Source organism: Thamnophis sirtalis, unplaced genomic scaffold (genome assembly GCF_051295495.1).
Source record: "Thamnophis sirtalis isolate CommonGarterSnake01/CBP01778 unplaced genomic scaffold, rThaSir2_p1.2 scaffold_3, whole genome shotgun sequence".
Lineage (NCBI taxonomy): Eukaryota > Metazoa > Chordata > Lepidosauria > Squamata > Natricidae > Thamnophis > Thamnophis sirtalis.
The window spans coordinates 164,235,332-164,261,391 of NW_028261383.1; the positions used below are offsets into that span (position 1 = coordinate 164,235,332).

General features: G+C 40.4%; 1 protein-coding gene across 5 annotated transcripts in view; it reads right to left on the reverse strand.

Moving 5' to 3' along the window:
• Positions 1-21,730, reverse strand: part of LPAR2 (lysophosphatidic acid receptor 2) — a 34,042-nt gene extending 12,312 nt beyond the window's left edge. Inside the window, exons 1-3 of one of the 5 annotated variants that reach the window (XM_087710681.1) lie at positions 21,479-21,730; positions 1,843-1,921; positions 624-1,375 (exon numbers count right to left, since the gene is read on the reverse strand). In XM_087710681.1, coding sequence (XP_087566807.1) covers positions 624-1,356 — 733 coding nt within the window. In that variant the 5' untranslated portion in view covers positions 1,357-1,375; positions 1,843-1,921; positions 21,479-21,730. Of the gene's footprint in view, positions 1-623; positions 1,418-1,842; positions 1,922-20,957; positions 21,205-21,228; positions 21,402-21,478 lie in introns of those variants that run through there. The other 4 variants (XM_087710685.1, XM_087710686.1, XM_087710682.1 and 1 more) reach the window with 4 other exon arrangements.
• Between the last annotated feature and the right edge of the window lie 4,330 nt (positions 21,731-26,060).

Genomic DNA, 26,060 nt, shown 5'->3' on the forward strand with positions numbered 1-26,060 from the left:
ATATGATTGTATCATTTAACAATGGAGTTTCCAGTCCCAATTAGCATTCTTAAGTGAGAAGGACCTGTATAGGTAAAGGACTCTGTGGATTTTACTCTGCTAGTCATCGCCAATTACAGGGGGTGCTGCTCATCTCCATTTCAAGGGCCATTGGGTCAGCTCTGTCCAAAGACATTTCTGCAGCCAACATGGCATCATGTAGCACTGTTACCTTCCCACAAAAGTGGTACCTATTTATCTACTCACATTTGCATGCTTTTGAACTGCTAGGTTGGTAGGACTTAGGGCAAGGATGGGAGCTCACACCATCATGGGACACTCAGGTCTCAAACCCAGGTTGTTAGCTTTCCAACCGACAAACCCAGCTTCTTAACCTTTGAGTCATCGTGCCGCCTGTTACCTGTATAAACTAAATTTAATTCCCTTTTCTTTTGTCTTTAATTCTTTTACTCAGTACCTCTTATACTTTTTCTGTACTTCTACAAATGATGTTATCCTAAAATGGAAATGTGTTGAGTATGTATGGATTCATATGTCTTGCTGAAGAAAAGAACAAGCATTTGCCTGTGTTCATAAAGAAACTCTGATTGAAGCCAAACTGGACATAGATTACTTTTACTTACTGAGGATAATGATGACTGTCTTGATGAGGTTGATCATAGTTTCCTTGTAGCGTGGGTGAAATGTAGTATGCTTAGACATCCGAGCCATCTTCCTCTTGACGTAGATGAATATGTGAGTGTAGACAACCACCATAATGAGGAAGATAAACAGATTGGAAAGTGCCCAGAAGGTCAAATACCTGCGGCTGTAGAGAGGAGCCATCGTAGAGCAATCATTCAGCTGACACAAACAGTGCCAGCCATATGAAGGGATAAGACCCAGTAGCAGGGCTGTTATCCAGATGCAGCTAATGAGAATAATTACCCTCTGATTGGACATTTTGCTATGGAGCTGCATGGTGAAGATTGTCTGGTGACGCTCTACTGCAATGGCCAAAAGGTTGACTACTGAGGCAGTCAGGCTGGTGTCCAAGAGGCTCTGCCTGATAAACCAAGTCTTGAGGGAGAGTGTAGCTGTCCTTGGCCCAGTGTGGAACATCAGGAACATGTATGCAATCCCAGCAAAAAGATCAGCTGCAGCTAGATTCCCCAAGAGGTAATAGATAGGATAGTGGAATCGCTTGTTGATAACAATGGCTGTGATGACCAGCAAGTTGGTGAGCAGTACAATGATGCTGACTGTCAAGCCAAGGGCAACCACCAAAATATCCTTGGGTCTCCATTCATGGAATAGCTCTTTCCCACTGTTGTTATAGAAGAACTCTATTGTCATATTATAATAGCACACAGTCATCTTTTCAAACAGTCAAGTCCTGATTGGGAGAGAGGGAGAAATGAAATGACACAATCTGAGCCTTTAAAGAGAGAACAGAAAATAGGGGGGGGGAGAGACAGAAATGAAGACTTTTGTTTATACAATCTTAACTTTTAAAGAGAGGATAAAAGACATCTCTAGCCAATGTCAAGTTCTCTGCCCACTTTGGACTTAATTTACTCACCAATCTTCCACTCAAGAAAATCCCAACCATCAAGTATTCCCATGATACAATTATGACCATTATGTCCCAATTCGCTGAAGATAAACAACCAAAGATTTTCTATTCTACCAATAGCTGAGAATGATCTTGAAGAGATCATAAATGTTATACATCTTCCATGTATGTAATTAGAGGAAGGAAATCCAATACTCTCCAGTTATGTATCTCCAATTAGCAAGGCTAACTGTAAGGAATAATGGGCGCTGTAGCCTAAAGGATTTGGAAAGTGCCAGGTTGCATACCTCTGCTCTGTCCAAGACTGGCTGTTGTTTAGAAAAGCTTCTTATTTGTCAGGGCAAGAACAGCAACATTGCCGGTGACCTACAGAGAGCAAAAGAGAAAATAAAGAAGAGATTTCCCACATCAGGGTGATGTTAACAATATAGGTACCCTGTTTCCCTGAAAATAAGCCCTCCCTGGATAGTAAGCCCAATTGGGCTTTTAAGCGCATGCGCTAAAATAAGCCCTCCCCAAAAATATTTAACCGCATGCGCAGTCGGTCATCACCATTTCCTCTGGTTGCTTGTGAGGAGGCGAGGCCAGAGGGGGAGAGAGAGAGGGAACATGCCCCATACTCCTCACATGCAGCAGCGCAACACAGCAGCAGCCATGAGGGGACCACGCTCACTGCCTCCTGCACCTCAAAAATAATAAGGCCTCCCCGAAAATAAGGCCAAGCGCTTATTTTGGCAGTCAAAAGAAAATAAGACCCTGTCTTATTTTTGGGGAAAGATGGCAGAAACCACAAGTCTAATTGGTTAGAATTCTTCAACCTTAGATTTGGGACACAGGTTCTAAAAATCCTAGAATCCATCCCCCTTTCCCCTTTTCAAACCTTCTGGTTTTCAGAAAAGCAAGTAAAATGAAATTAAGATGGTGATAGTAACATTGTTCTGATCCAGCACAAGTGCTCAGTGTACGGACCAAAAAACTGAACACTAGTTAATTAACCCGTGCAACTGTTTGCCAGAAGTCATTCTTGCAGAAGTGTAAAACTCAACCATCCTTTATAAGGGTTCAAGGAAATGTGACAGTTACATTCAGTCTCTTCTGCATTCTAATACATTATAGAAGACCAAGTTTTAAAAATCTGTTTATACAGAATCATTAGCTCAGGAAGTTTACTATTCATGGTTTTATCATTATAACTGTGCAGAAGAAAGAAATGGTTAAATGTAGTTTCATGCCACCCTTTTGCTTTCCATCCTCCCATCTTCTTCATGGACATAACCAGGTTATTAGTCTGCACACATCTTGCACCAAAATCCAGTTATTTTTAAGGCCTGGAAACAATTTGATCTTTGGAAGAGGCAATGGAGTAAATTAGGTAAAAAGAAAAAGAGGATGGTAGTGGGTTTCAAGTTGTTTCCTAAGAAAAAGTAATCTTGATAGGGTAGGAATTTAAGTAAAATAAATTAGCCCCTGAAAAAGATATTACTATGACTAATTATTATAACCAAGAATAAATTAGCCAGCAAATTTCCTACTTTATTTTGTAGTTGGTCTGGAATGGATTTGGTCGTATCCTATCTCTCATAGTCGGATGATGCACTGTAACTTACTCTGTTACTTATTTAGTAATGGATGTAACAGAATTAAAATTTTATGAACAAACACCTAATGGGGTAGGTGATCCATCGGGTATATGCTTATACATATACTATGTTTATTCCATTCCATTTAGTATTAGCTCAAGCAGTTACAAGCAGGAATACAATATGTAAATACATACACATACCTGTTTGTGTTCAGAATAAGTATTGCAAATTTAGTTAACTTCAGTTAAAAATTGTGTATGTTATAACGTTTCCTATGCTTTAGCAGAGATGTACTGTAAAGCTAAGAGCATCAGAAGAACTGGACACAATGCTGCTTTCCCTGCGCATACATGCACACATTTTAACACCAATTTGTTTTCTGTGCTTTCTTAGCTATCAAAAGAGTTTTGCAACAGCTATGAGGAAGGTTTCTTTCTTTCTCAAACTTTTCCAAGTCTGATGCTAGATCCTCAACAACCTTTTGCCCACATTAAAAGATTGAAGAAAGAGCAGCATTTATACCAGCAACGCACTCTATATAAATGCAGGCTACTGTGGATAATAGGCATTGGTCTGAGGAAACTCAGCTGCACATGTTTGCACTATACCTGCAAATTTAAGAATTGTAGGCTCTAAAGAAACCTGCTTGAAGGAGGAAAGTAGTAGAAAACTTCTGAAATATAATTAATCTAATGGCACCCTTTTCAATTAATTAAAGGTTGTAAACTGCCATGAGCTCCTCATCAGATGCATAGAATGGCTAGACTAAGGTAAGGTTTAAATTCGGATTGCAATGGGAGGGAAAAAGGAGAGTAGTAGTTGGGTTATGTAGATGCAGTTTATATGCATCTTTTCCAAGGATTGCCAGTATCTTATCAATTAGCAATTATAATGGGTTAAAAGCCCACTGAATTTGTTAAGACCTTCTGAGATTGCCTGAAACCCTTTGATTTTGGGGTTAAGCAATTTAAACAAAAATAAGCTCCATGTTCTTCTAAAGTCAGATAAAGGATTATTATTTTTTGGTCAGTCCCAAAAGGTGCTAGCAAACTCCTCTCCTAACATGGTCCTCTTAAAACATCAGCTTCTGAAACAATCCCAGCTTTCATTACAAAGAAACCAGAAACCAGCTACCAGTTTCTACTCTGGAAATATGATGAAATTGTTGGATGTAATTGCCCAAAATATATCCATTTACAACTAAAAATAAATGCCTAAAAGAAGTACATGGGCCAAAATGGTAGAGATCAGAGAAACGCTTGAACTGTAAACAGACCAGATGGCCTCTCTCAACACCCTTGTGCCTATGATTAGCAGGTCTTATTGGAAGGAAGGAAGGAAGGAAGGAAGGAAGGAAGGAAGGAAGGAAGGAAGGAAGGAAGGAAGGAAGGAAGAGCTTACTGATATAAATTACAAAACTCATCTTTCTCAATGTAGAAATTAAATCAATTAGACCCCATGCTTTAAATATTCATTGTGCAACTATGCAGCATTTCAGACTTGAAGACTAAGAGGTACTTTGAAATGCACTGAAGTACTCACATAGTACTTACTACTTAAATGTCCTTAAAGCAGCTACATCTTTCATAAGATGCATGGCTGCTCTCCGCAGCTACAGTATGATCCTGGGGAAAAACACATTTAAACTGTTGCAGTGAAGTCCCATGTGGGCACCCCCATACTCTCCAAAGCAATTTGTAGCATTCGACAATAATGCAAAGTGCTGTATGCCTTATTTTGTAATATCTGATAAACACCCAAACAACTTCAAACCCATAAGTATTGCTTTCAAAAAGTGCAGACTAATATAAAGTAAGAAAAGAAAAAAAGAAATCAAAGAGAAAGCTAACATTGCAAGAAGGGGAGAAAATAGAGTGTTTGATCTTTACAGCACTTAAACTTAACCGTTAAGTCCAATTATAAATTTATGTCTTACTCTATGGTTGCAACATATCTCTTTTCTTTCTATAATCTATTCTGTCTAATAACCAAAACCGTAAACTTTGCCTAAATGTCTAATCTCCAACTTTGCCTAAATATCTAATCTGTAGTTAGGGGGAAATCAACTACTAGACAAAGTGTTTTCCATTTTAGGCCAAAATGTTCAGAGTTGAAGTAGTAGTGGAGAAACACACGAACAGAAGGATGTGGTTTGCAAAAATGAGAAGCTGATAGGAGATGAGGAATAACAGGGAGTATCACACTAGCCTTCACTTCACCCACCAAGTTTTGCTGAAGATGCAGAACCCTTGGGATAAGACAGAAGCCAAGCTGGGCGGGAGGGGGGGGGTGAGGGAAATGCACATATCTGATAAGAAACCCTTCCTCGGAAATATTTCCTCCCTAAGTTGGATATGTAGGAGAAGGAGATGCTAAAAGATTTTCTGCAACCACAGCTGCTCTGACTCAGAAAATATCAAAAAAATAACGCTGTGAGTTTTGTTTATCATTCTGTAAGGAAACTGCCATTCCAATACATTTTCATGTATTTCCAGCTGCAACCAACTACCCTTTTACCAGCACTCATTACAAGTGAGTAACTCCCAAGACAGACGCCTGTTAAGAGCCTCAAAGGGTGAAAAATATGCAAATGGAATGCTGCTATTACAAAACAACAATAACTAGATATAAGGTTTTGGCCCGAGTTCTCCTTGGTTAAGAATGTCGACAACTATAGTCTAATTTCAGGCTGGACAAAACTAGCAAAGTGGTAATTGCTATGTAGTTCTAGGAAACCTACAACTGAGTTCATGCTGCTTGCTAAGCCAACATTTGTGTAACCATGATTTATTGAACAAATTAGCTTGCTGGATTGATATACTGAACTAAGGTAGAACTAGACAAAGGACATGATAGATAATCATGATCCAGATCCATGACCCTGAACATTCCACTTCCAGATTTTGTCTTAAAAAAAAGGGAAATACCGAATTATTAGCATCTAATCCAGGGCTGTCAAACTCATTTCACGCCCCCGCCAGGTTTAGTGAAGGGGGGGAAAGTCCCGATATGTCACGTGACGCCACTGTGATGAGTTTGACATCCCTGATTTAATCCGATAATCTCGTATCTGTCTAGATTACTAGGAAAGTCAAGGATCTCAGGGTGTAGAATCCATAATTTAATCACGTTGGTTACCTAGGGGAACTAAGTAGAATTAACTACAGATAGTCCTCAACTTACAACCACAATTGAGCCCAAAATTTATGTTGCTAAGTGAGATATTTGTTAAGTGAGTTTTGCCCCATTTACGACGTTTCTTTTGCCACAATTGTTAAGTGAATTACTGCAATTGTTGTGTTAGTAATTGAGTGATTAAGTGAATCTGGCTTCCCCATTGACTTTGCTTGTCAGAAGCTCAAAAAAGATGATCATATGATCTTGGGACTCTGCAACCATCACAAATATGAGTCATCTGACTATTGATCACGTGACCATTGGGATGCTCCATTGGTTATGTGAAAAATAGTCATAAGTCAGTGATGTTCTAACCTGGGACCGTCACTAAATGAACTGTTGAAAATTGAGGGCAACCTCTGCATAATTCCTCAGAAAAAGGATGACATCCAAGAATCCCCTAAATGTCTAAGAGCAAAACTTCTACCAGCTCTTTTTTCTCTGGAGAAATAATTTATATCATTTACAAATTAAATGTTCTGATCACAGAATGAAATACTACTGGACTCCACCACACCTATAAACTGAATATCACCTCTGCCTATAACAAATGGTTTTGCTATTAATCATTGTAACACAAATCCATTTCTGAAACCTCAAAGGTTCTCTGAAGACAATCCTCAGTAACACAAAACAAAAGGAAATCCAGATGGTGTCCTTCTCCCATACTTAATCACAGATCTCCATTTAATCCTTTTTGGCATCCATCAGTCCTGACCCGATGTATAGCTTGATTGCAAGAAATATAAAAAGTGACATATTACCAGAAACTCACATAAAAATCTATTCTTTGCTTTATAATAATATTCAAAAACTTGCTGAGTATTTGTTATCAAGTATAGATGAGACAAAGGCAAACATAAAACTAATTTTGAAATAATATTAAGCAGATAGAATAATTTAAAATATTAATATGGGGGAGGTATTTTGAACTTCAGCTCCTACCAGTTCTTGGGAAAGGATTACAGATGCTATCATTCCAGGATAGGGATATATATATTTTAATTACTTCCAAAGTTAAATGGTATACTGCAGTGATGGCTAACCTTTTTCTCCTCGAATGCCGAAATGGGGCACATGCGCGGGTGCCCACACCTATAATGCAATGCACCATGCACATTTGTGCATGACTCCTCGCATTCCCCCTGCTCCCCTGCACATGTGCGCAACCCCCACGCCTCATTTTGGGCCTAGCAGGCCTCCCTGAAGCCTCCTGGGACCAAAAACGGGCCAAGGGGGGCACATTGCATCCCTGCACATGTGCGTGCAACCCCCACGCATGCACATACAACCCCCTGTGCATGGATATACGTCTCCCACATGGGTGTCAGAGACTCTGAAAGCAGCCGGCCAGCGGGAGGCGAGCGCACATGTGCAGTGGAGCTGAGTTGGGCGATGGCTCGTGTGCCCGGAGAGAGGGCTTTGCAAGTCACTTGTGGCATGCGTGCCATTGGTTCACCATCACGGGTATATGTATTGCAGGGGTGGGTTTCTCGCCCCGTTCCAACTGGTTTGGTTGGAATGAGGCCGGCGGTGTCCTCGCGCATGCGTGCACGCACGCGGCGCACGCATGCATACTAGCGTCTGTGCGATGCTCCAGCTGCTCCTGGAGGATCGCGCAGGCACTGTATGCGTCCTGCGCATGCGTGGAAGCACAGAAATCGTCAAAACCGGGTAAGGAGCAGGCGTGCGGGGGCGCCGTTCCCGGAAGTTACTTACTTCCGGGTTCGGCGACCAACCGGTTCGCAGGGACCGCCGCGAACTGGTTGAAACCCACCCCTGATGTATTGATTGAAGTTTCAGATTCCTGGATTTAAACTGTGATTTAACTGAAACACCACTTGCTGGGTTCACACATTACATTGAACCAAATATGTTTCTTTGGATCTGATGTTGCATGAACTCAGCAATTTAAGAGCCGAGGTGGCACAGTGGTTAGGGTGCAGTACTGCAGGCCACTTCAGCTGACTGCTATCTGCAGTTCAGCGGCTCAAGGTTGACTGAGCCTTCCATCCTTCCGAGGTGGGTGAAATGAGGACCCAGACTGTGGGGGCAATATGCTGACTCTGTAAACCGCTTAGAGAGGGCTGAAAGCCCTATGAAGCAGTATATAAGTCTAACTGCTATTGCTATTGTTAACCACTGATTGTAGCTTGAAAAGCGTATTTTTGGCTTAGCAGAATGTGAGAACCCAACTACTATTGTCAATAGGAGTTCAGTAACTCTGCACTAAATTCATCCCAAACAACCTTGGACTGTTTTTTTTCAGTGTGTCCAACAACACAAGGATGTTGTGATTATAAAGTGGCGGGCAGTCAAAAGAACCACTTTTCCCCAACTTCTTGAAAGTAGTTTTTCTTAACTGATATGTTTCAAGATACGTTGCATTTCAAATCCAGAACCTCTGGATGGTTCTAGTTTGAACATGACATCTTTAAGAGAATATATGAAAGATACCTATAGATATTTTCATTATCCCTGCTATACAGGCTGTCCTCGACTTACGACCACAATGGACTCCAGAATTTCCATTTCTAAGCAAGACAGCTTTTAAGTGAGTTTTGCTCCATTTTGCGACCTTTCTTACCCCAGTTGTTAAGTGAATCAGTGCGGTTGTTAAGTTAGTAACACAGATGTTAAATAGATCTGGCTCCCACGTTGATTTTGCTTGTCAGAAGATCGCAAAAGGTGATCCCATGACCTCAGGTCACAGCAACCGTCATAAACACATACATGCCAGTTGTCAAGCATCCAAATTTTGATCCTATGAACCATGAGGATATTGCAATGGTAGCAAGTGTGAAAAATGATCACGAATCACTTTTTTCAGTGGTGTAACTTTGAACAGTTGTAAGCCGAGGACTACCTGTAATTGCCATTTCTTTCCTTTAGCCCAGGACGATGATACAATCCTATTGGGTAACAGGAGTCATCCCAGAATCTGTTTATTCAAATTCTCCCTTGGCATCTGGCTGCCCTTGATGAGTTGCCCGAGTTCTCGATGAACTAATCAGGCTACGAAAGTATATTTTGTGAAATTGTGAAATAACATAGCACGTAAACAAATGGAAGACGGAAATGAGATGCTTAACTCAGGAATTCTTCTGTGCAACTGGATTAAATCTTTTAATTCCCCCCCCCCCCACAAAGGTGTCGTTGGAGAACATTGCATGCTGGTTTCAATTTAAATTAACTGTTTTGACTCTCCAGAAATATATGTAGATTACTATAAGTGCCAGACTGAAAGTGCAGGGCTCAAGCTTCACTTCTGCCATAGTTCTATTGGCTCAAGCAAGTTCAAAGTTCACCACCTAGTAAAGTGGTTCTCAACCTTTACTTCACCACGCACCCCCTTTAAATACTTTTTGTGGTGATGGACCATCAAGACTTAACTAAGATTTAAATCATAACATTTCTTCAAGGTTTCACAGACCTCGTAAATCTACATCACGCCCGCCCACCCACCCAGAGGTCCATGGACCACAGGTTGAGAACCACTCTGCCCAAGAGGAAGTATAGCAAATATGCTATAATGTGAAAAGTGCAACAGGAGTCTCACAATGATTGCATCTGAATGGTATCAGCAACGTCAAAAGTCTCAAGACCCGTTTCCATAGCCATTTATACATTACATTGATCAGATAGTTATTTTTTTGGATCACTGCCAGAATATTCCCCAGGAAACCGTTCCCCCTCCCCCACTTTATCTCCATACAAAATGAGATTTTTCAGAGTTAAATTCTGGTAAATAAAGCTGTTGAGGGACGCAGCAGCTCAGGGGCTAAGACGCTGAGCTTGTCGATCAGAAGGTCAGCAGTTCAGTGGTTCGAATCCCTAGTGTCACTCCCGTTACTTGTCCCAGCTTCTGCCAATCTAGCAGTTCGAAAGCATGTAAAGATGCAAGTAGAAAAATAGGGACCACCTTTGGCGGGAAGGTAACAATGTTCCGTGCACCTTTGGCGTTTAGTCATGCCAGCCACATGACCACGGAGACGTTTTCAAACCTTGCTGGCTCTTTGACTTTGAAACGGAGATGAGCATCGCCCCCTAGAGTCGGGAACAACTAGCACATATGTGCGAGGAGAACCTTTTAAATAAAGCTGTTAAAATTGACAAGGACATAGTGTAGGTTGACAATTCCACCCTTAAACTGTAGTTTTTGTCTCTGGAACTTGGTATTTTGATATGGCCCAAGGGCTAACCAATAAAGATTGATAATTCCACCCGCTAGGATGCAAAATCAGTGTATAAATGGCATGCCATATGTAGTGTCATACGCATGTGTCCCCAAAATTTAACTTTAACCCAGAGTTGAGTTGAGTTGAGTTGAGTTTATTATATTTCTATGCCGCCCTATTCCCCGGAGGGGACTCAGGGCGGCTCACATCCAAGTCAGGGGTAGGGGTACAAATAAGAAAAAAAAGAACACGAACAAAACAATACCACAATTTAAAACACTCAACAACCATACCATTCGAGGGGGGACAAAAACTCATTAGCCCCAGGCCTGCCGGAACAGCCAGGTTTTAAGGGCTTTGCGGAAGGCCTGGAGGGTGGTGAGGGTCCGAATCTCCACAGGGAGCTCGTTCCAAAGGGCCGGAGCAGAGGAAACAATTTAACATAATAATGCAGGGTAGTGTCCGTAGAAGCCATCACTGCTGGCCAAATGACATTAGCTGCTCTTTCTCTCCAGTCCTATCTTGGGATATCAGCTGATGCCAAGCCTGAAACCCAAGTAGGCATGTTTCCAAAATGGTACACTACAACCCAGATCTCAATGCCCTCACCCAAGACACGAGGGAGGGCCTATTACAAGCAGGCTTGCCCTAATCTGGAGAACAAGGACACTAACAATCCAGATCAGGGCTCTTAACTAACAAATCTGCTGCCTTTTCATGTCCCCCAAGAGACAGCTTCTCAGCAGGCATCTCACTCTGATTAAAGGGAAGAAAGCTCCTATAATGCATCTTATTCACTTCTTATATGGAAGTGTGCAGCTTGTAAACCAAACATTAGGACATAACACATTTTGAAGCAATGCTCATTGCCCTCTAAAGATGCACAGAGAAACATAATTAAGCCCAGAATCTGAAATTACCTCATGGCCACTGGCTAAACAGTATTGAATGTTCTTCAGTCATCCACTTCATTTGGGCTTTCTCTTTGGCACGTTCTGCAATGTGTTACAACACCGTTCCAGTCAGCAGAAGAGCATCAGCCATTACTTTACATCAACTGACTGCTTTGTTTTTAAAGTGCTGAGTGAGTTATGAGGAAAATAACTAGAAAGGGCCAGATGCGTTATTAAGACCTGACCACCCCTCACAGGACTTTTAAAATCTACTGTCTCTTTTCCCAAGTTGGCACCCTCCAGCTGTCCCAGCACATCTGGAAGATACCAATGGGGGGAAGGTAGATCTTCCTAATGCCAACATAATGCTGGACACAAATCATAAAACTGGCTTTTCTTGGCAAAAGAGAAAAGAGATTACAATTGGTTCACTTTTTCAGGGAGGGATGTCATAATGACAGCAATTGTCAAAGGGATGAGAGTAAAACCTGGGTTTGGTGAGGTAGCCAGATTTACTTTTAACTTAATATTGAATGGACAAAGATTTTTTTTTCTTAAACTGGTCTTTTAATGACCTTCTTTATAATCCAAAGGGTCCTTTGGATGGGCCAATGCCACTAATTCAGAGGGGAAGAAAGGACAGATGAGTAAGAGTCTTCCCAGAAATTTCCTTTCCCTCCTTACTACATTAATACTACATTACATACTATACTAATGTACCTTTTCCATTAATGGTGAAGAAATAACAAACTTCCAGGACAAAAATCGGGATCTCTTTTTATCTTATTCCCGGCTTTTACTTTGTATGAGGTCTCTAGCCATCCTTTTAGGATGGGAAGGCAAAATGCCGATTACAGTGAACACAACCAACCCCAACCAACTCATTTCATAGCGAAGCGAAGCAAAAAACATGAGCAACTTGCTGAAGAATTTGAATCTAAGGCGGAGAAGCGGCTGAGCTTCCATTTCACAGAAGGTCAAACTGTGGAGTCTGAAAAAGAAGAAGCAATAAGTCCAAAATCACGCCTAGTAGCAAAGGTGAGGTCAGAAGCTGGAAACACAAACCGGTATTTCTGAACGTACAACTTTTCCAGCAGCGAGTCATTTCCAGAAAGGTATGAGACAACTAATTAATTTACATGAATATTGGAACAAAGGATTTGGAGGTAGGTTTCCCAATATTCCTTTAGCACTCAAAATAGCTTGTGGCTGGTGAATGGGTCTCCACTGTGATTTACCGAGTAACACTGAAGGCACTTTCAAGGAAGTTCCACTGCCATAATTCCTATACACCCCACATTTTCCTCTGAACAGGTTTTACCGGAGTGATGGCGGCGGTGTTAACACTGACTTCATTCCCCCCACCCCCCAACCTGCCAAACATGTTTAAGCAGAGGTAGCCACAGAACAAGATGTACAAGACACCAGCACTACTATGCCCTCCATAGCAAAGGACATAGTTTGTCACCAATGGCTTCAAAGCTTGAGGGACCCAAAACTGCAGCTGCAAAAAATGGAGGCAGAATAAATGGGCAAGGAATTCAGATATCCCCCCCCTTTCAAATGCAGAGGAGAGATAAAAGCTGGAGTGTGTGTATGTGTCTCTCTCTGTGTCTCTCTCTGTGTGTGTGTGTTTTGACAGGTTAAATCCTTCCCTGATTTGCAGGGATGCCTGTCCTTGCTTTGCAATTAGCAGCAGCTGACCTTGGGACTTAGCATAAGGTGGGGGTGGCCACAAGCAAGACTAGACTCAACAATAAAAGGATCTAATTGGTATGATATGACAAACAAAGAAGCCAGAGCTTCTATTCAAAAACAGACTGCTCAGTTCTAGCTTCTTAGATGTAGTTGAAAAGAACAGACAGTTTATGGATTTACAGCAGGACTTGAATCCCAATGTGGCCAAGAGGAGTGAAAGCAAAAAAAATATATATTCTGGAGTTTATTTTTTTGCCATGCTGGAACACAGTTGTTATTCAATGATTATTTAAAATTATTTTTGTTTCGTTTGTTTTTTGTTAACTCCTTACTAAAGTATTTCAAAGGCTTATATATCCAAGGTATTTCTAAGATACTGGATACTTCTATGTATTCCTGGAGAGTACGAATACCCAATAATTGAGGGTTTGAGGCTTTTTAAATGTTAAACCTGATACTTCTGCAAATATGCTGCAGCTTTTTTCACAAGTATGCTATGTTTGAGAACATTAATATTAAATACTAAATACATCTACAGGTGTTATAAGCTAAGAACATTTCCCTATATTTAATTATCTGATTTTATAATTCATGTATTAAGTTTCTATAATTTTACACTTTTTTATCATGTACTTTTGTAAACAGGAAAAAAGGAACAACAAAACATTTACTTTAAAAATGTTTTACAAATAAAAGTTTTGGGGAGATATTAATTTCTAAAATATCCAATTTTTTTTCCGTTTTTTAACTGTTCATGTATGTTTTGGAAGCCTGTCATTTATTTTGTCAATAAATTACCGTTTTCCAATCAAGAGTTCATTGACTACTAATTGTGAGGGTTTATTTTTAATTATTATTCTCTGGTTCATGCAGTCGCCTTATAGTAGTTCATTCAGAGCCTTTCATGTTATTTTAAAATTTGTTAGCTTTGCATAATTTTCTTTGTTTTGCTGCTTGATTGATATAAAATTAAAACCCTAAGCACTAGAACAAAAATCTGTGCCAATATTTAAACATAGAATTGCTATAGGTAAAACAATGGCCTTTTCAAAATTAAATTTCTTATGTCAGGCCCTCCCTATGGAGATCCTAGAAAACGTTTTTCATTCAAAACATTCAAAAGAATGATGAAACACTATTCAATTCAAAAACAAAACGAATCCAACAATCAATAGAAAGATAACATGTAGTTCTCGGAAAAAAATCTATCTCTAAATTAAATTCTCAAACTACAGCCATCACATCCAATCCATTTTGAAAGATTTATTTATTAAATTTATATGCCACCCATGTCATTATCCAAAATAAGATCAGTGAGAACAGTGGATAGACGTTGAAAATGTGATTTGAATAAGTACTTACAGTAAGCAATTTATTCTTTAAAAAGACATCTAGAATAACAAGCAATACTGTGAAGAAGTATAGCTCTGTAGCAATTCTACAGCATGAATCTACTTTAACATCCCAAATGATCTATGTGAGTTTTACAACTGATATGGAACTGGCCAAATAAAAATCAGTTTAGATAGTCCTCAATGTACAACCATTCATTTTGTGACTGTTTGAAGTTACAGCGCACTGAAAAAGTGACATGCCTGTTTTTACATGTAGCATGCCTATGGTCACATGATCAACATTTGGGCACTTGGCAGCTTGCACATATTTATGATAGTTTTACTATCTTGGGATGATGTGATCACCATTTGGAAGCCGGCTCTCAACAAGCAATCAATAGAGGAAGCTGGATTCACTGAATGACTGCATGAATCACTTAATAACTGCAGTGATTCACTTAAATGGGGCAAAAAAAGGTTGCAAAATGGGGCAAAACTCACTTAACAACTTCCTTGCTTAGCAACAGAAATTTGGGGCTCAATTGTGGTCGTAAGTCAAGGAATACTTTTGTATAGAATAAGATTTTTATAAGACTACTTTAGCTCATAGTAGAGATAGAGCTGCAATTAGATTATAAAACATTGTGGCTTTGTGGAATCATATGAACTATTTTTGTGTAAGAAAGTTAAAATAATTTACAAATGACCGGTAAACAAGTTTTGAGAAATTAATATTAAGTTACCTTTCTCAATGTAAAACACAATTGCCAAAATATATGTTATTACTGGAAATAGGTAGCTGTACAGAAAACTCTTCTCTAGTTCTGAAAAATACACGGGAGACTGATCTGGAAAAGAGTTTTGATATATGGCAAGCATTACAGTGATTGAGAGATTTGTCGGTTTCTCTTGAGGACCATACAGAATTGGAAAAGTTTGCATCAGTGACATTTAAATGCTTCATAAAGCATTGCCCAGATATCCCAAAATTACCCCAAAACAACAACAGGAATTAGCTTTTTGGCTTTCATGGGTATATGAAAAAGTATCAAATTTTTGGAAAAGGTTTTTGATAAACAATGTTATAATGAAACAAAAAAATAATTTTAGATCAATGTATTTACATGTATTTGATGGAAAGGATATGGGGTAAAATATTTATAAGTATAGTGGTTAAGGTACCAGGCTAAAAACCTGGAGACTATGAGTTCTAGTCCCACCTTACATACACAGTTAGCCGGGTGACCTTGGGCCAGCTCTCTCGGCTTGAGGAAGCAGGCAATGACAAACCACTTCTGAAATCTTTCCAAGAAAACTTCAGGCACTAGTCAAGGCAGTCGCCAGAAGCTTTGGTAACTAAATTATTAATTGCTCAGCATTGAAAATAGTTGGGTAAGTTAGCAATTTTAAACAGCTGAAGAATAAAATTTGGTCAATAGTTCTACTTGAAAAAAATATCACAAAGTTCTTAACTTGAAAAAAAAAACTGGATGACAAACCTTCATTTTGCAGGCTCTAGTGGGAGAATAATTGATAATAAATCTTCTGTCAACTGGATATGTGGAAATTATAATATGATTTGTAAAGAAACTAGAAAATACTGATGCTGAACTGGTAAAATGCCAATCAAAATGTTGATTAAAATAAAATATATAAAAAAGAAAATGCCAGAAAGAAAGAAAGGAAAACAAGTTTTGGAGACATGTGAACTGCATGTAATTTTATGGCTAACTGACATTGAAAAGCTTAAATGAAAACTGACACTGAAAAGCTTAAATGAAGAAGAATTTTCTTACAGAAATGTTTAACAATGTATCCAATGAAATTCAATTTTCTTACTACCGGTTCTGTGGGTATGGCTTGGTGGACGTGGCTTGGGCGTGGCAGGGGAAGGATACTGCAAAATCTCCATTCCCACCTCATTCCAGGGGAAGGATACTGCAAAATCTCTATTCCCATCCCACTCTGGGGGCAGCCAGAGGTGGCATTTGCTGGTTCTCTGAACTACTCAAAATTTCTGCTACCGGTTCCCCAGAACCTGTCAGAACCTGCTGGATTTCATCCCTGAATGTAGGGAGGTTTTTTATACTGTCTACTTATGAGAGTTTTCTTAAAATACATAGTGCATAAAGTTTTCTACTAACCAATCCCTGTAAAATGTTTATAAAATCAATTCAGTTTACCTGAGGTTTAAAATACTTGGCCACCACTGGTGATGAATTGAGAAAATGCCACTGACATTTTTCCCAGATCTCCTTATTGCATGCATTGTTTCATGACAGATGCTTACAATTAATCAAAAACAAAGGTGATGAGAAAACTGTTTAACTTAAGTTTAACTTAAAAATAAATGTTTAGGTAGGGTGTGTGCAGGTGTGTTCAGTCAACATGTGCAACCTGCACAACACTTATTTAATAGACCTAAACCTCTCCCAAAACCAGATATTGCTAACTTGTTGAAAACCAATGTACTTCCAATATTCCTTTTAATATTCTTCCTTGCAAATTTTGTTATCAGATTTATACTTATTTAGATACAGGTAACCCTCCATTTATATAATTGAATATAATAGAACCTGCCATGTCATGACAGTCATAAAGCAGGACCAGACCTGATTTTACAATCTTTTTTGTGGGTTATCATTAAGTGAATGCTGAAGTCTTTAAGCAAACCCATTGTTTGCTACAAGACATTTTTTTCCAGGAAACCAGAAAGCCATTTTCCAGAAAAGAACATTATAAACCATGGTCACTTGACTAGGAGGCCCTGTAAACAGTCATAAATGTGGACCAATTGTCAAGCACCCAAAATGCAGTCACGTGACCATGGGACAGCAGATCCTCTAACTTCAGAAATAGGTCATAAGTAGTTTCTGGGAGATCCGTCATAATTTCAAACGCTTGCAAAGCAACCAGTTGAAAATCAAGGGCTAACAATGGGCTTTTATCTTTTGGGGGGGGGCGTTGATGATTTATTACTATACGTTACTGGCTATGTATAGTATACATGTGATTGTATGTTATGAAAATAAAAAATATGTTCAAAAAAAACAGATAAGAAAATCAAGGACTACTTGTGCATGATACGGTACATACAAACATGTATCCTATACAATTTTTTAAAGCATTCCTGTTTGATAGCACTTGGTCAAATACAAAATGCCACTCGTTTGTTACTTCCTGGTATTTGATTATTAGCATGCATTGATATTTTACATGTTTGTTTGAGCAGGTGTCAAAGAGGTATTTCCATAATTTGCCAGTCTTCAAAGCATTGAGGAATTATAAAGCATACACAGTTCGAATGTGGGGGTAAAAATTAACCTTCGCACTAATATGAAGTCAAACTTGAAAACCTGAATGTTTGAGAACATTTGTTTCACCCCCCTCCCCAAGGCAACTACTTCTCAGATACAGAGAAGGGTGAAACCAGAATGAAATTGATTTGCATTTATTTGGTTATCTTTGAATCATTATATTCGTCACCTCAAATGTTACGGTAAAATTGTAGTAATAATAATCCTGCAAATCCCGCCCCCCCCAATAATAATCTTATTATTAGAATTGGAGATGGACAAGAAATAATTATGCTATTTATTTTCAATAATGAACATTTTCTCTCTCACACAACGAAAGACTTCTACAATTCTGCAGTACTGTGAATTGCCCAGCGCGGGCCAAAAGCCTAAACAGGTTTTGAACTCTTCCATTGCTTGAACAAATCTAGATAAGTTTAAAACAGTTGCGAGTCCTTCCTTCTCTCAGTTGCTTGCAACACCTTGAGAATTTCAACTCACTTATTCAAGAAACCCTGAATTAAAAATGTTTCCAATATCTTGGAATTCCTCTCCTTCAATCCTAGCTATGAGGGTGACAGATCTATCTCTGTCTTATATCAATTGATTAAATTACGAATTTATGGTTGTTTGAGGAGTTGCAGCAGAAGTATTACTAAAAGTGATAAATTCATCCAAGGCCTCAGTCTGAATCTGACCAATGATGGAGGACCATGGAAGATGTGTTATGATCCAGATAATATTCACTACTGGCAAATAAGAATAGAATGTTCATTATGTGGGGTCAGGAATGCTTTCCTTGGCTCTCAAGAAAAATAATGACCTTTGATGGCCTGCGTCCGTTTCCAACCTAGTATCTTTCCAACGTGCTGGACTAGAATAGCGATCCCTCCCCCAACCTTTTGGGCACCAGGGACCGGTTCCATTGAGAGTGGTTTTTTGTGGACCAGAGAGGGCAGGGTTTCGTGTGTGACCTGCATTGCCCTGTTTCTGGTATGCTGCAAACCGGTGCCACTCCTTGGACCAGGGGCTGGGGACCCTGGACTAGAACTCTGACCATATGACACATGGGGATGATGGGAGTTTTCCAACACATCTGGGGAGTGCTATCTGAAAAAGACTGATGCCAAATAAAAAACATGCAGTATATATAGATATAAACATAAAGGCTAGCTCAGGATAGTTTGCTCTTTCTGGAGAAAAATCCATCACTGTCTTACTTTACGTTAGACCAGGGGTCAGCAAACTGCGGCTCTGGAGCAGCATGTGGCTCTTTCCTCCCTCTGCTGCGGCTCCGTCACTGGTTGGCGCCACAATTTTGAGAGGAGCTTCTGGTGGGGGTGGGGTGGGGAGAAGCACAGTGTGCCAGGAGAAGACTCTATGGCAAGGGGAAGGTTTTCCAGTTGTCTCCACAATTGATAGGGCTTTCAGTTATGACAGGTAGAGGAAAAAGTACACCGTACTAGGAGGAGATTTTATGGTGGGGGAACTGAACTTCCGGTCAGCTCCAGAATTGAACAGGGGGCTTCCGGTTAGGACCTTTGTGGCTCCTGGTGTTTTCTTTTCTGTGGGAAACAGGTCCAAATGGCTCTTTGAGTGTTTAAGTTTGCCGATCCCTGCGTTAGACCATTTCACCTCTCATTAGAATGAGCAAATATTTTGAAAAAAATAAAATAAAATTGACTTAATCGTTTCACATCAACAGCTATCCTAACTTGTATCAACTATTTGAGTCCTCTACTCAGTGAGCTAAAGTCTTCTTCATACTGAGTGTATTCAGCCATGCGAAAGGACAGACTCGTGTGGAAGAAGGAAGAGAGTAGGAAATTAGAAGAGAAAATCCATGTTCAGACAATACACTCAGCTAGGCCTGTAAATCTGGTAAAGGTAAAACTAAGAGTAAGGCATAAAGACAAAGGCATAAAGTAACAGACTAAGGAGCTTGCACTCCTTATGTCCTTCAGATCCAGAAGGAGGGTTTTATCCAAGGCTAATTCTTCTTTCTGGCCTCCAAATACAAAAAGAAGCAGCTACAGCAACTCCTAAATAGGTTTAATTTAGATACAGCATCTCTTCTCCTTCCCTTTGTTCATGGAGGCCTCTCTTTTATGGGCATGGTGACCAGAGCCCCCCCACCCCCCCAAATAGTAAAAAACCAGTATTTTTTAAATCTGAAAAATTAGCCCAGGATCCAGCAGTAATTAGCCAATGAAAAAATGGTTGAGATACTGATTACACAAGAAACCAGGCCTAGCTCTGGTATACGTACAGTTATGTATACTTATAATGGTATGTAAGAGAATAAAAAATTTAAAAAATTGGGAAAAGAAACCAGGCCTAGCTCTGATTCCTTTGGTGCCCGACCAATGGGCATATTCATTTATTGATAGATTTCATTTACATCCTACTTCTCCTCTAAACCAGTGTTTTTCAACCTTGGCAACTTGAAGATGTCCGGACTTCAACTCCCAGAATTCCCCAGCCAGCATTCGCTGGCTGGGGAGTTCTGGGAGTTGAAGTCCAGACATCTTCAAGTTGCCAAGGTTGAAAAACACTGCTCTAAACAACAGGACTTCTACTTTATCCGAGAGCAACAATCTTGTGACACAACCTGGGCTTAGAGACAGCAACTTGCTCAAAGTCCGTGTATGGGATTCCAGGGCTGAGGGACTCCCTCATGCCAGCAGACCAACATTTAAAGTGCTACCACTCAAGCAGCCTAAATATATCGCATAAATACCTTCTTCCCCATGGTTAGTGCCATATTACTTTCAAACTTTGTACCAACACACCCTAACCTTTTGAATTAGCACCTGTGATTCCTGGCTCCATTTTAACCTTCAGCCAAACCTATGCCTAAAAAATCTTGCCTAGCTGGCAACTTTCTTCCAAATAAATTTCAATGAACAAATAAAGATGCAATGAACAAACAAATCATGTTCCACTCTTAAGTGTGGCTTCGATTGTTACTTTTCCTGCTATCTTATTGCTGTACACAGGTCAGCCACTCCACTTGTTGGAAAAAAAATAACACACAGAGAGGAACCCTTATATACTGTACATAAATAAGACGAAAACTTGGATTGTTAGCAAGAAACTTCAGTGTTTGAGAGAATGATGGATGCAGATATGGACATCCCCAACACCAACACCTATCAGAATAGTGCCATCACCGGAGCAATGAAAATCTTTGCCCCTCTCTACTAACCATGAGGATCAGAAACATATTTTTTACAAACCAACCTTGTGATTCTTAAAATTCCAACCAGCTGGGAAGAAGCCATTTCTTGTCCCATGCCTGATGAAACCAAAATACCTTCCTTCTTCCTGGACCAGAACTGAAGCCGTTTTTTTTTTAAAGCTGCATTTTCCTTAAGCGAGTTAAGACTCGTTTTCCAAAGCCTTACCTTTCAATTTACACGAATTTCCCTGCCCTTCCTCCCTTCCCGAGTCGGGAGTTGCGAGAGGCCAGGTTCTGCGGAGGAAGACCCAGCCAGCATCCCTCCCTACTTACTTGGAATCGTTGGGGAGCAGTTCTTTCCCGAGGGAGGAACACACACACACACACACCCAAAACAACAACCACAACCGAGAAATGACTTTTCTACCCTGCAACAGGCAGAGAGGCTAAGACAAATTTACAGCGGAGCAACTTTCATTGTTTCAAAGCAAGCTGCGGGCGGGCTGGCTGGCTTTCGCCCGTGCAAACTTTCCGCGCCCTGCGACCCTCCCTTTTTCTTTGCACTGAAGCGGAAAGTCCTTACCTGGCAATGGGAGCACACCTCCGACACTCTTGATTTGGCTTTGGGCGTTTTGTTTTGTTTTACCGCGGATCTCCCCACCCTTGGGAGCGAGGGTGCTTGCTTGAAGGGGAGCCCCTAGCCATTGGATGGGCAGCTTCGGCCTCTCCTTTATTCTCCTTTCCTGGCTTTTCAAACAAAACCAAAAAAAATCCTGAAAGGAAAAAGCCGCCCCCACGCCGAGTAACCTCTTGTCACCGTGGAAGCCTTTGGAAATGGTGATTCTGCAAGGCAATGTTGCAAGTTCCCTCCTTCCCTCGGCCCATCCCTCTCCGTGGCCTCCCCGAGGCCCGCCTTCCCCTTCGCCTCCTTAGCAGGAGACCTGAGCCACCCAGGAATTGTAACCTGAGTCTAGTCAACGGCCTTTATATGGGGTTTCTTTCTTTCTTTCTTTCTTTCTTTCTTTCTTTCTTTCTTTCTTTCTTTCTTTCTTTCTTTCTTTCTTTCTTTTTTGAGGTAGCTGAGCCTCTGTGAGTGATCGAAGATCATCCAGTTTTTCCTGGAAAGCTGGAAAGTTTGGGGTGGGAGTGGGGGCTCTGCGAAGGAGCAGGGAGAGGTTCAGTATTTTGGCTGGCTTTGGAAGAAGATGGAAGGGGGCTCAGTGGGAAACCGTAACAAGCCTAGAGGAAGAGATAAACACGGCTTCTTACTAAATGAGGCTGTGGAGTGAAATGGAGGAGTGGGTGTAGGAATCTCTACTGAGCCGAGAGGTTTGGTGGGCAGAAGAAGAAATGAATCGGAAACATATCCATCAAGTGGGATTTTGATTCTGCTCCCAGGTTTAGAAAGCAAAGGGCCTAATCTGAGTACTTTAGCTGGTCCTTTAAGAGGTAACGGACTACAAAGCTCATCATCTCCAGCCAGTAGAGCCTATGACCATGCTGGCTGGGAATGATGGGTTTTACTTCCACCACATTTGTATGTGCCCTGTTGGAGAAGGATGTTCTAAAGAATTTTGTGTGACTATGTTTTCATGACACATTCACCCCTGGTTAACTGAATTTAGTTTAATTCACCAATATTCTGAGTCTCTGTGACGTTAACTAATCGCAAAGGTTTGTTTTGCACTGTGCACCATGCTAAAATATCATTGCCTAGTTGTGCTTCAGTGTGTTGGGTAAGCACAATGTACAGTATTTGTTGAAACAACATACAACAAACCATAAGTATATTAAATCTGTGGCTGAATTCACATAAGCCAGATCCAAACAAGCCTTATTATGGTTCATAAACATGGTAATATATGAATCATCACTGTAGATTATTCAACAAATCACAATTCAAACAAGTTAGTACTATGTATCAGCCTGCAGAATAGTTTATTCTTGTTAGATTTATATTCCTTCTTAAATTTATGCTTAAAAAGTTATGTTAATACTTATTTGGGTTAGCACATCAAGGAAAAGCATGGTGCAATCTGGTTTTGTGTATAGTGTTTCTATGGACTTTTCCATTAGGTTCCACACTATAGTTTGTAACTTACCATGAGGCACGGTGGCTGATTGAACAATTTATATTTTATGCAAAAATACTGTGACCTAAAATATTAGGGACACCCTTGTCCCAAATGATTATGTTCCTTCCGTGAGGTTATCTAGAAACAGCCTGCTTAAGGTTTTGTCCCCCAAAGAATGTGGGATAGAAAACAGGCCTTTTCTGTGGTAATGCCAAAATTGTTGAATGTGAGTCATAATATTCAGAAAAGAACTTAAAAGCAATTCTTGTAAAGTAGGCCTATGTTGCTATCCTATTTCTCTGAGAATGCTTTCTTTGGAAAAGATTAGTAAGTGGCCCAAATATTTAAGAGTTACTAATAACATTTACTTGGTCATCCATTTAATTTAGTGGCATTTATTTCTAAGAATCACCATAGTCTGATAAGAGTAAGCACTGTAATTTGTCCTAATGCTTTGCATGCCTTCTTCTATAGGAAATGGTTTACACAGGACGGATGTAGCCGACCACAAATTGTTCTTGACACCTGTAGAATTTGCTTGTTTTGTACTTGCTTGAAAACAGCTAAACTAAAGTGTACACGTGAAACTTAGGAAGCGCGCAGTTATCAATTCTATTATTGGTCCAGATGCATAATTTGTAACCAATGACATTTGCAATGTTTGAAAACCTCATTTGCGTATGAAAGTTTATATATTCAGCCTTGCTACATAATAAAGTGGTCATCATGTCATTTCACCCAGAGAGATCTCGTGTCCTCAAGTTCTTTCTAGGATTAGCTTCGTGGGTGACCCCCCTTGATTGTTGTGCCCAGGTGCCGCCCTGGAGAAGCCGTTTCCTCCAGGGACAGACTGAGGCACTAACAGGCCTACAACATACTGGGATACCTAATCTGATCAGAGTGGGTGACTATTATATTTTATGCTGGTTTGATTCTTTTTGTACTGGGGCAGGATATGTTTTTAGGAGATCACTTTTTGCTTACTAATATTAGTGTGCTCACTGCCCAGAATTGATTGAGTCGGATGGTACTGATGAAAGAAATGTCCTTCTGGATTCAGCTCCAAGTGGGGAAAAAGACACTGGAGACATGGAGGCTGCTTGGAAAGATCATTTATTGTTGGACAGGGCCACATGGCTTGAGCCCTGAACAGAAAAGGCGATCACATGCTTCAATGTTAGTGGAGAAGAAGAGAAGGGCTGAAGGAGGGGCTTGCTAGGCTTTTTGTAACCTGTTCAGTCCCACCTCTCTGTTTCCTGTTCCTGTGTAAGAAATGTATTCTGATTGGTTGTCAGACTCCCATGGGCCCATGCAGGGACAACGCTCTGGGTTGTGTTTTGAATCCAGGTTTAGTTGAGTTCTCAGATGCCATGTGGTCAGTTGAGTAAAGGGCCAATATTATCATGCCTTTACTCCCATCCCCCCTGGGGCTGCAGTGGAGAAGTCTTTATTATGTAAAAGGGACTAGCTTAGCCTTCTTAATGAATTAATTAACAGTGGGGATGGGCAGGAAGCTACAGGCAACTATTCTGTCTTTTAAAACATGTTTCTTTCTTTTCATATCCAGAGAAATATTCTGCCTTTTCAATATTTCCTAGGATATTTCATTTTTCTGGGAGAGGGCTGGATGATAACTTCCCACAGTACAAAATAGTATTAATACATATGTAAGTAATATGCGAACTCTTCCCAATTTTTTTGTTTGTGTATGCCTTCAGGTCAGTTTTGGATGCTTAGCAACTGCATTGGCTAGTCTGTAGTTTTCTTGGAAAGATGTTTTTAGAAGTGGCTTGTCTTTTGTGTTCTTTCTGAGAGAGATGGAGTGGCCCAGTCCCCCAGCTGGCTTTGTGCTCAAGGTGAGACTAGAACACATGGGCTCCCTGATTGCCTTAACACGCTATATCAAGCTGGATTTGCTGCCCAAGGATGCTTCTGGGGATGGGCAGTTTCTTTCCATTTCTTCTAAGAAATCTAGGTTATAGTTTAGCTTCTAAGGAAGGCGGTTTTAGGAAGGGTATGCTGGGAAAAGAAGTGGAAGGAAGCAAAGGATTAAAGTGGTGCAATCTGTGATTAGGAATTGGTGTGGCTGCTGCAAACAGATTTATGACGAGATCAGTCATGTGACTGCGGGAAATCCCACATCTTATGAAATGTCTTTATTTGGGAATAAGCCCCATATGAATTTATGAGGGGGTAAAGTTATTTTTTAATACAGTGCTTTAAGATCAGCTAAGAAGCCCAGCTCTTTCCCATGTTTGTTTGAAAGTAAGCCCTTGCTATTTCAATGGGACAGGCAAGAAAGGCCCATGTTTATTCAGAAAGGTGTCCTGGTGTGCTCAGTGGAGCTAATGTCCGGGAAAATATGCCTAAGCACACTAACTTGAAGAAAAGCAAGCTCACTTGAAGAAAAGCAAGCTCCGAAAGTAAGTGAGGCTTGCTTCCGGATAAATAGATAAGGTCATTGAGTTGAAGTAGCCAAGCTAGCAAATTTAAGGCTGCAGTCTAATGGTGGATACTGGGTTGCTAGTGATGAAAGAAATGTCCTTCTGGGTTCGGCTCCAAGTGGGGAAAAAGACACTGGAGACATGGAGGCTGCTTGGAAAGATGGTTTATTGGTGGACAGGACCACATGGCTCCTGAACAGAAAAGGGGGATCACATGCTTCAATGTTGGTGGAGAAGAAGAGAAGGGCTGAGGAAGGGCTTGCTAGGCTTTTTATAACCTGTTCAATCCCACCTCTCTGTTTCCTGTTCCTGTGTAAGAAATGTATTCTGATTGGTTGTCAGACTCCCATGGGGCCATGCAGGGACAACTCTCTAGGCTGCGTTTTGAATCCAGGTTTGGTTGAGTTCTCAGATGCCATATGGTCAGTTGGGGCCAATATTGTCATGCTTTAATCCCATCCCACTGGAGCTGAAGTGGAGAAGCCTTTATTATGTAAAGTGGACTAGCTTGGCCTTCTTAATGGCCCATTGACAAAGTGGGGATGGGCAGGAAGCTACAGGCAGGTATTCTGTCTTTTAAAACATGTTTCTTTCTTTTCACATCCAGAGAAATATTCTGCCTTTTCAATATTTCCTAGGATATTTC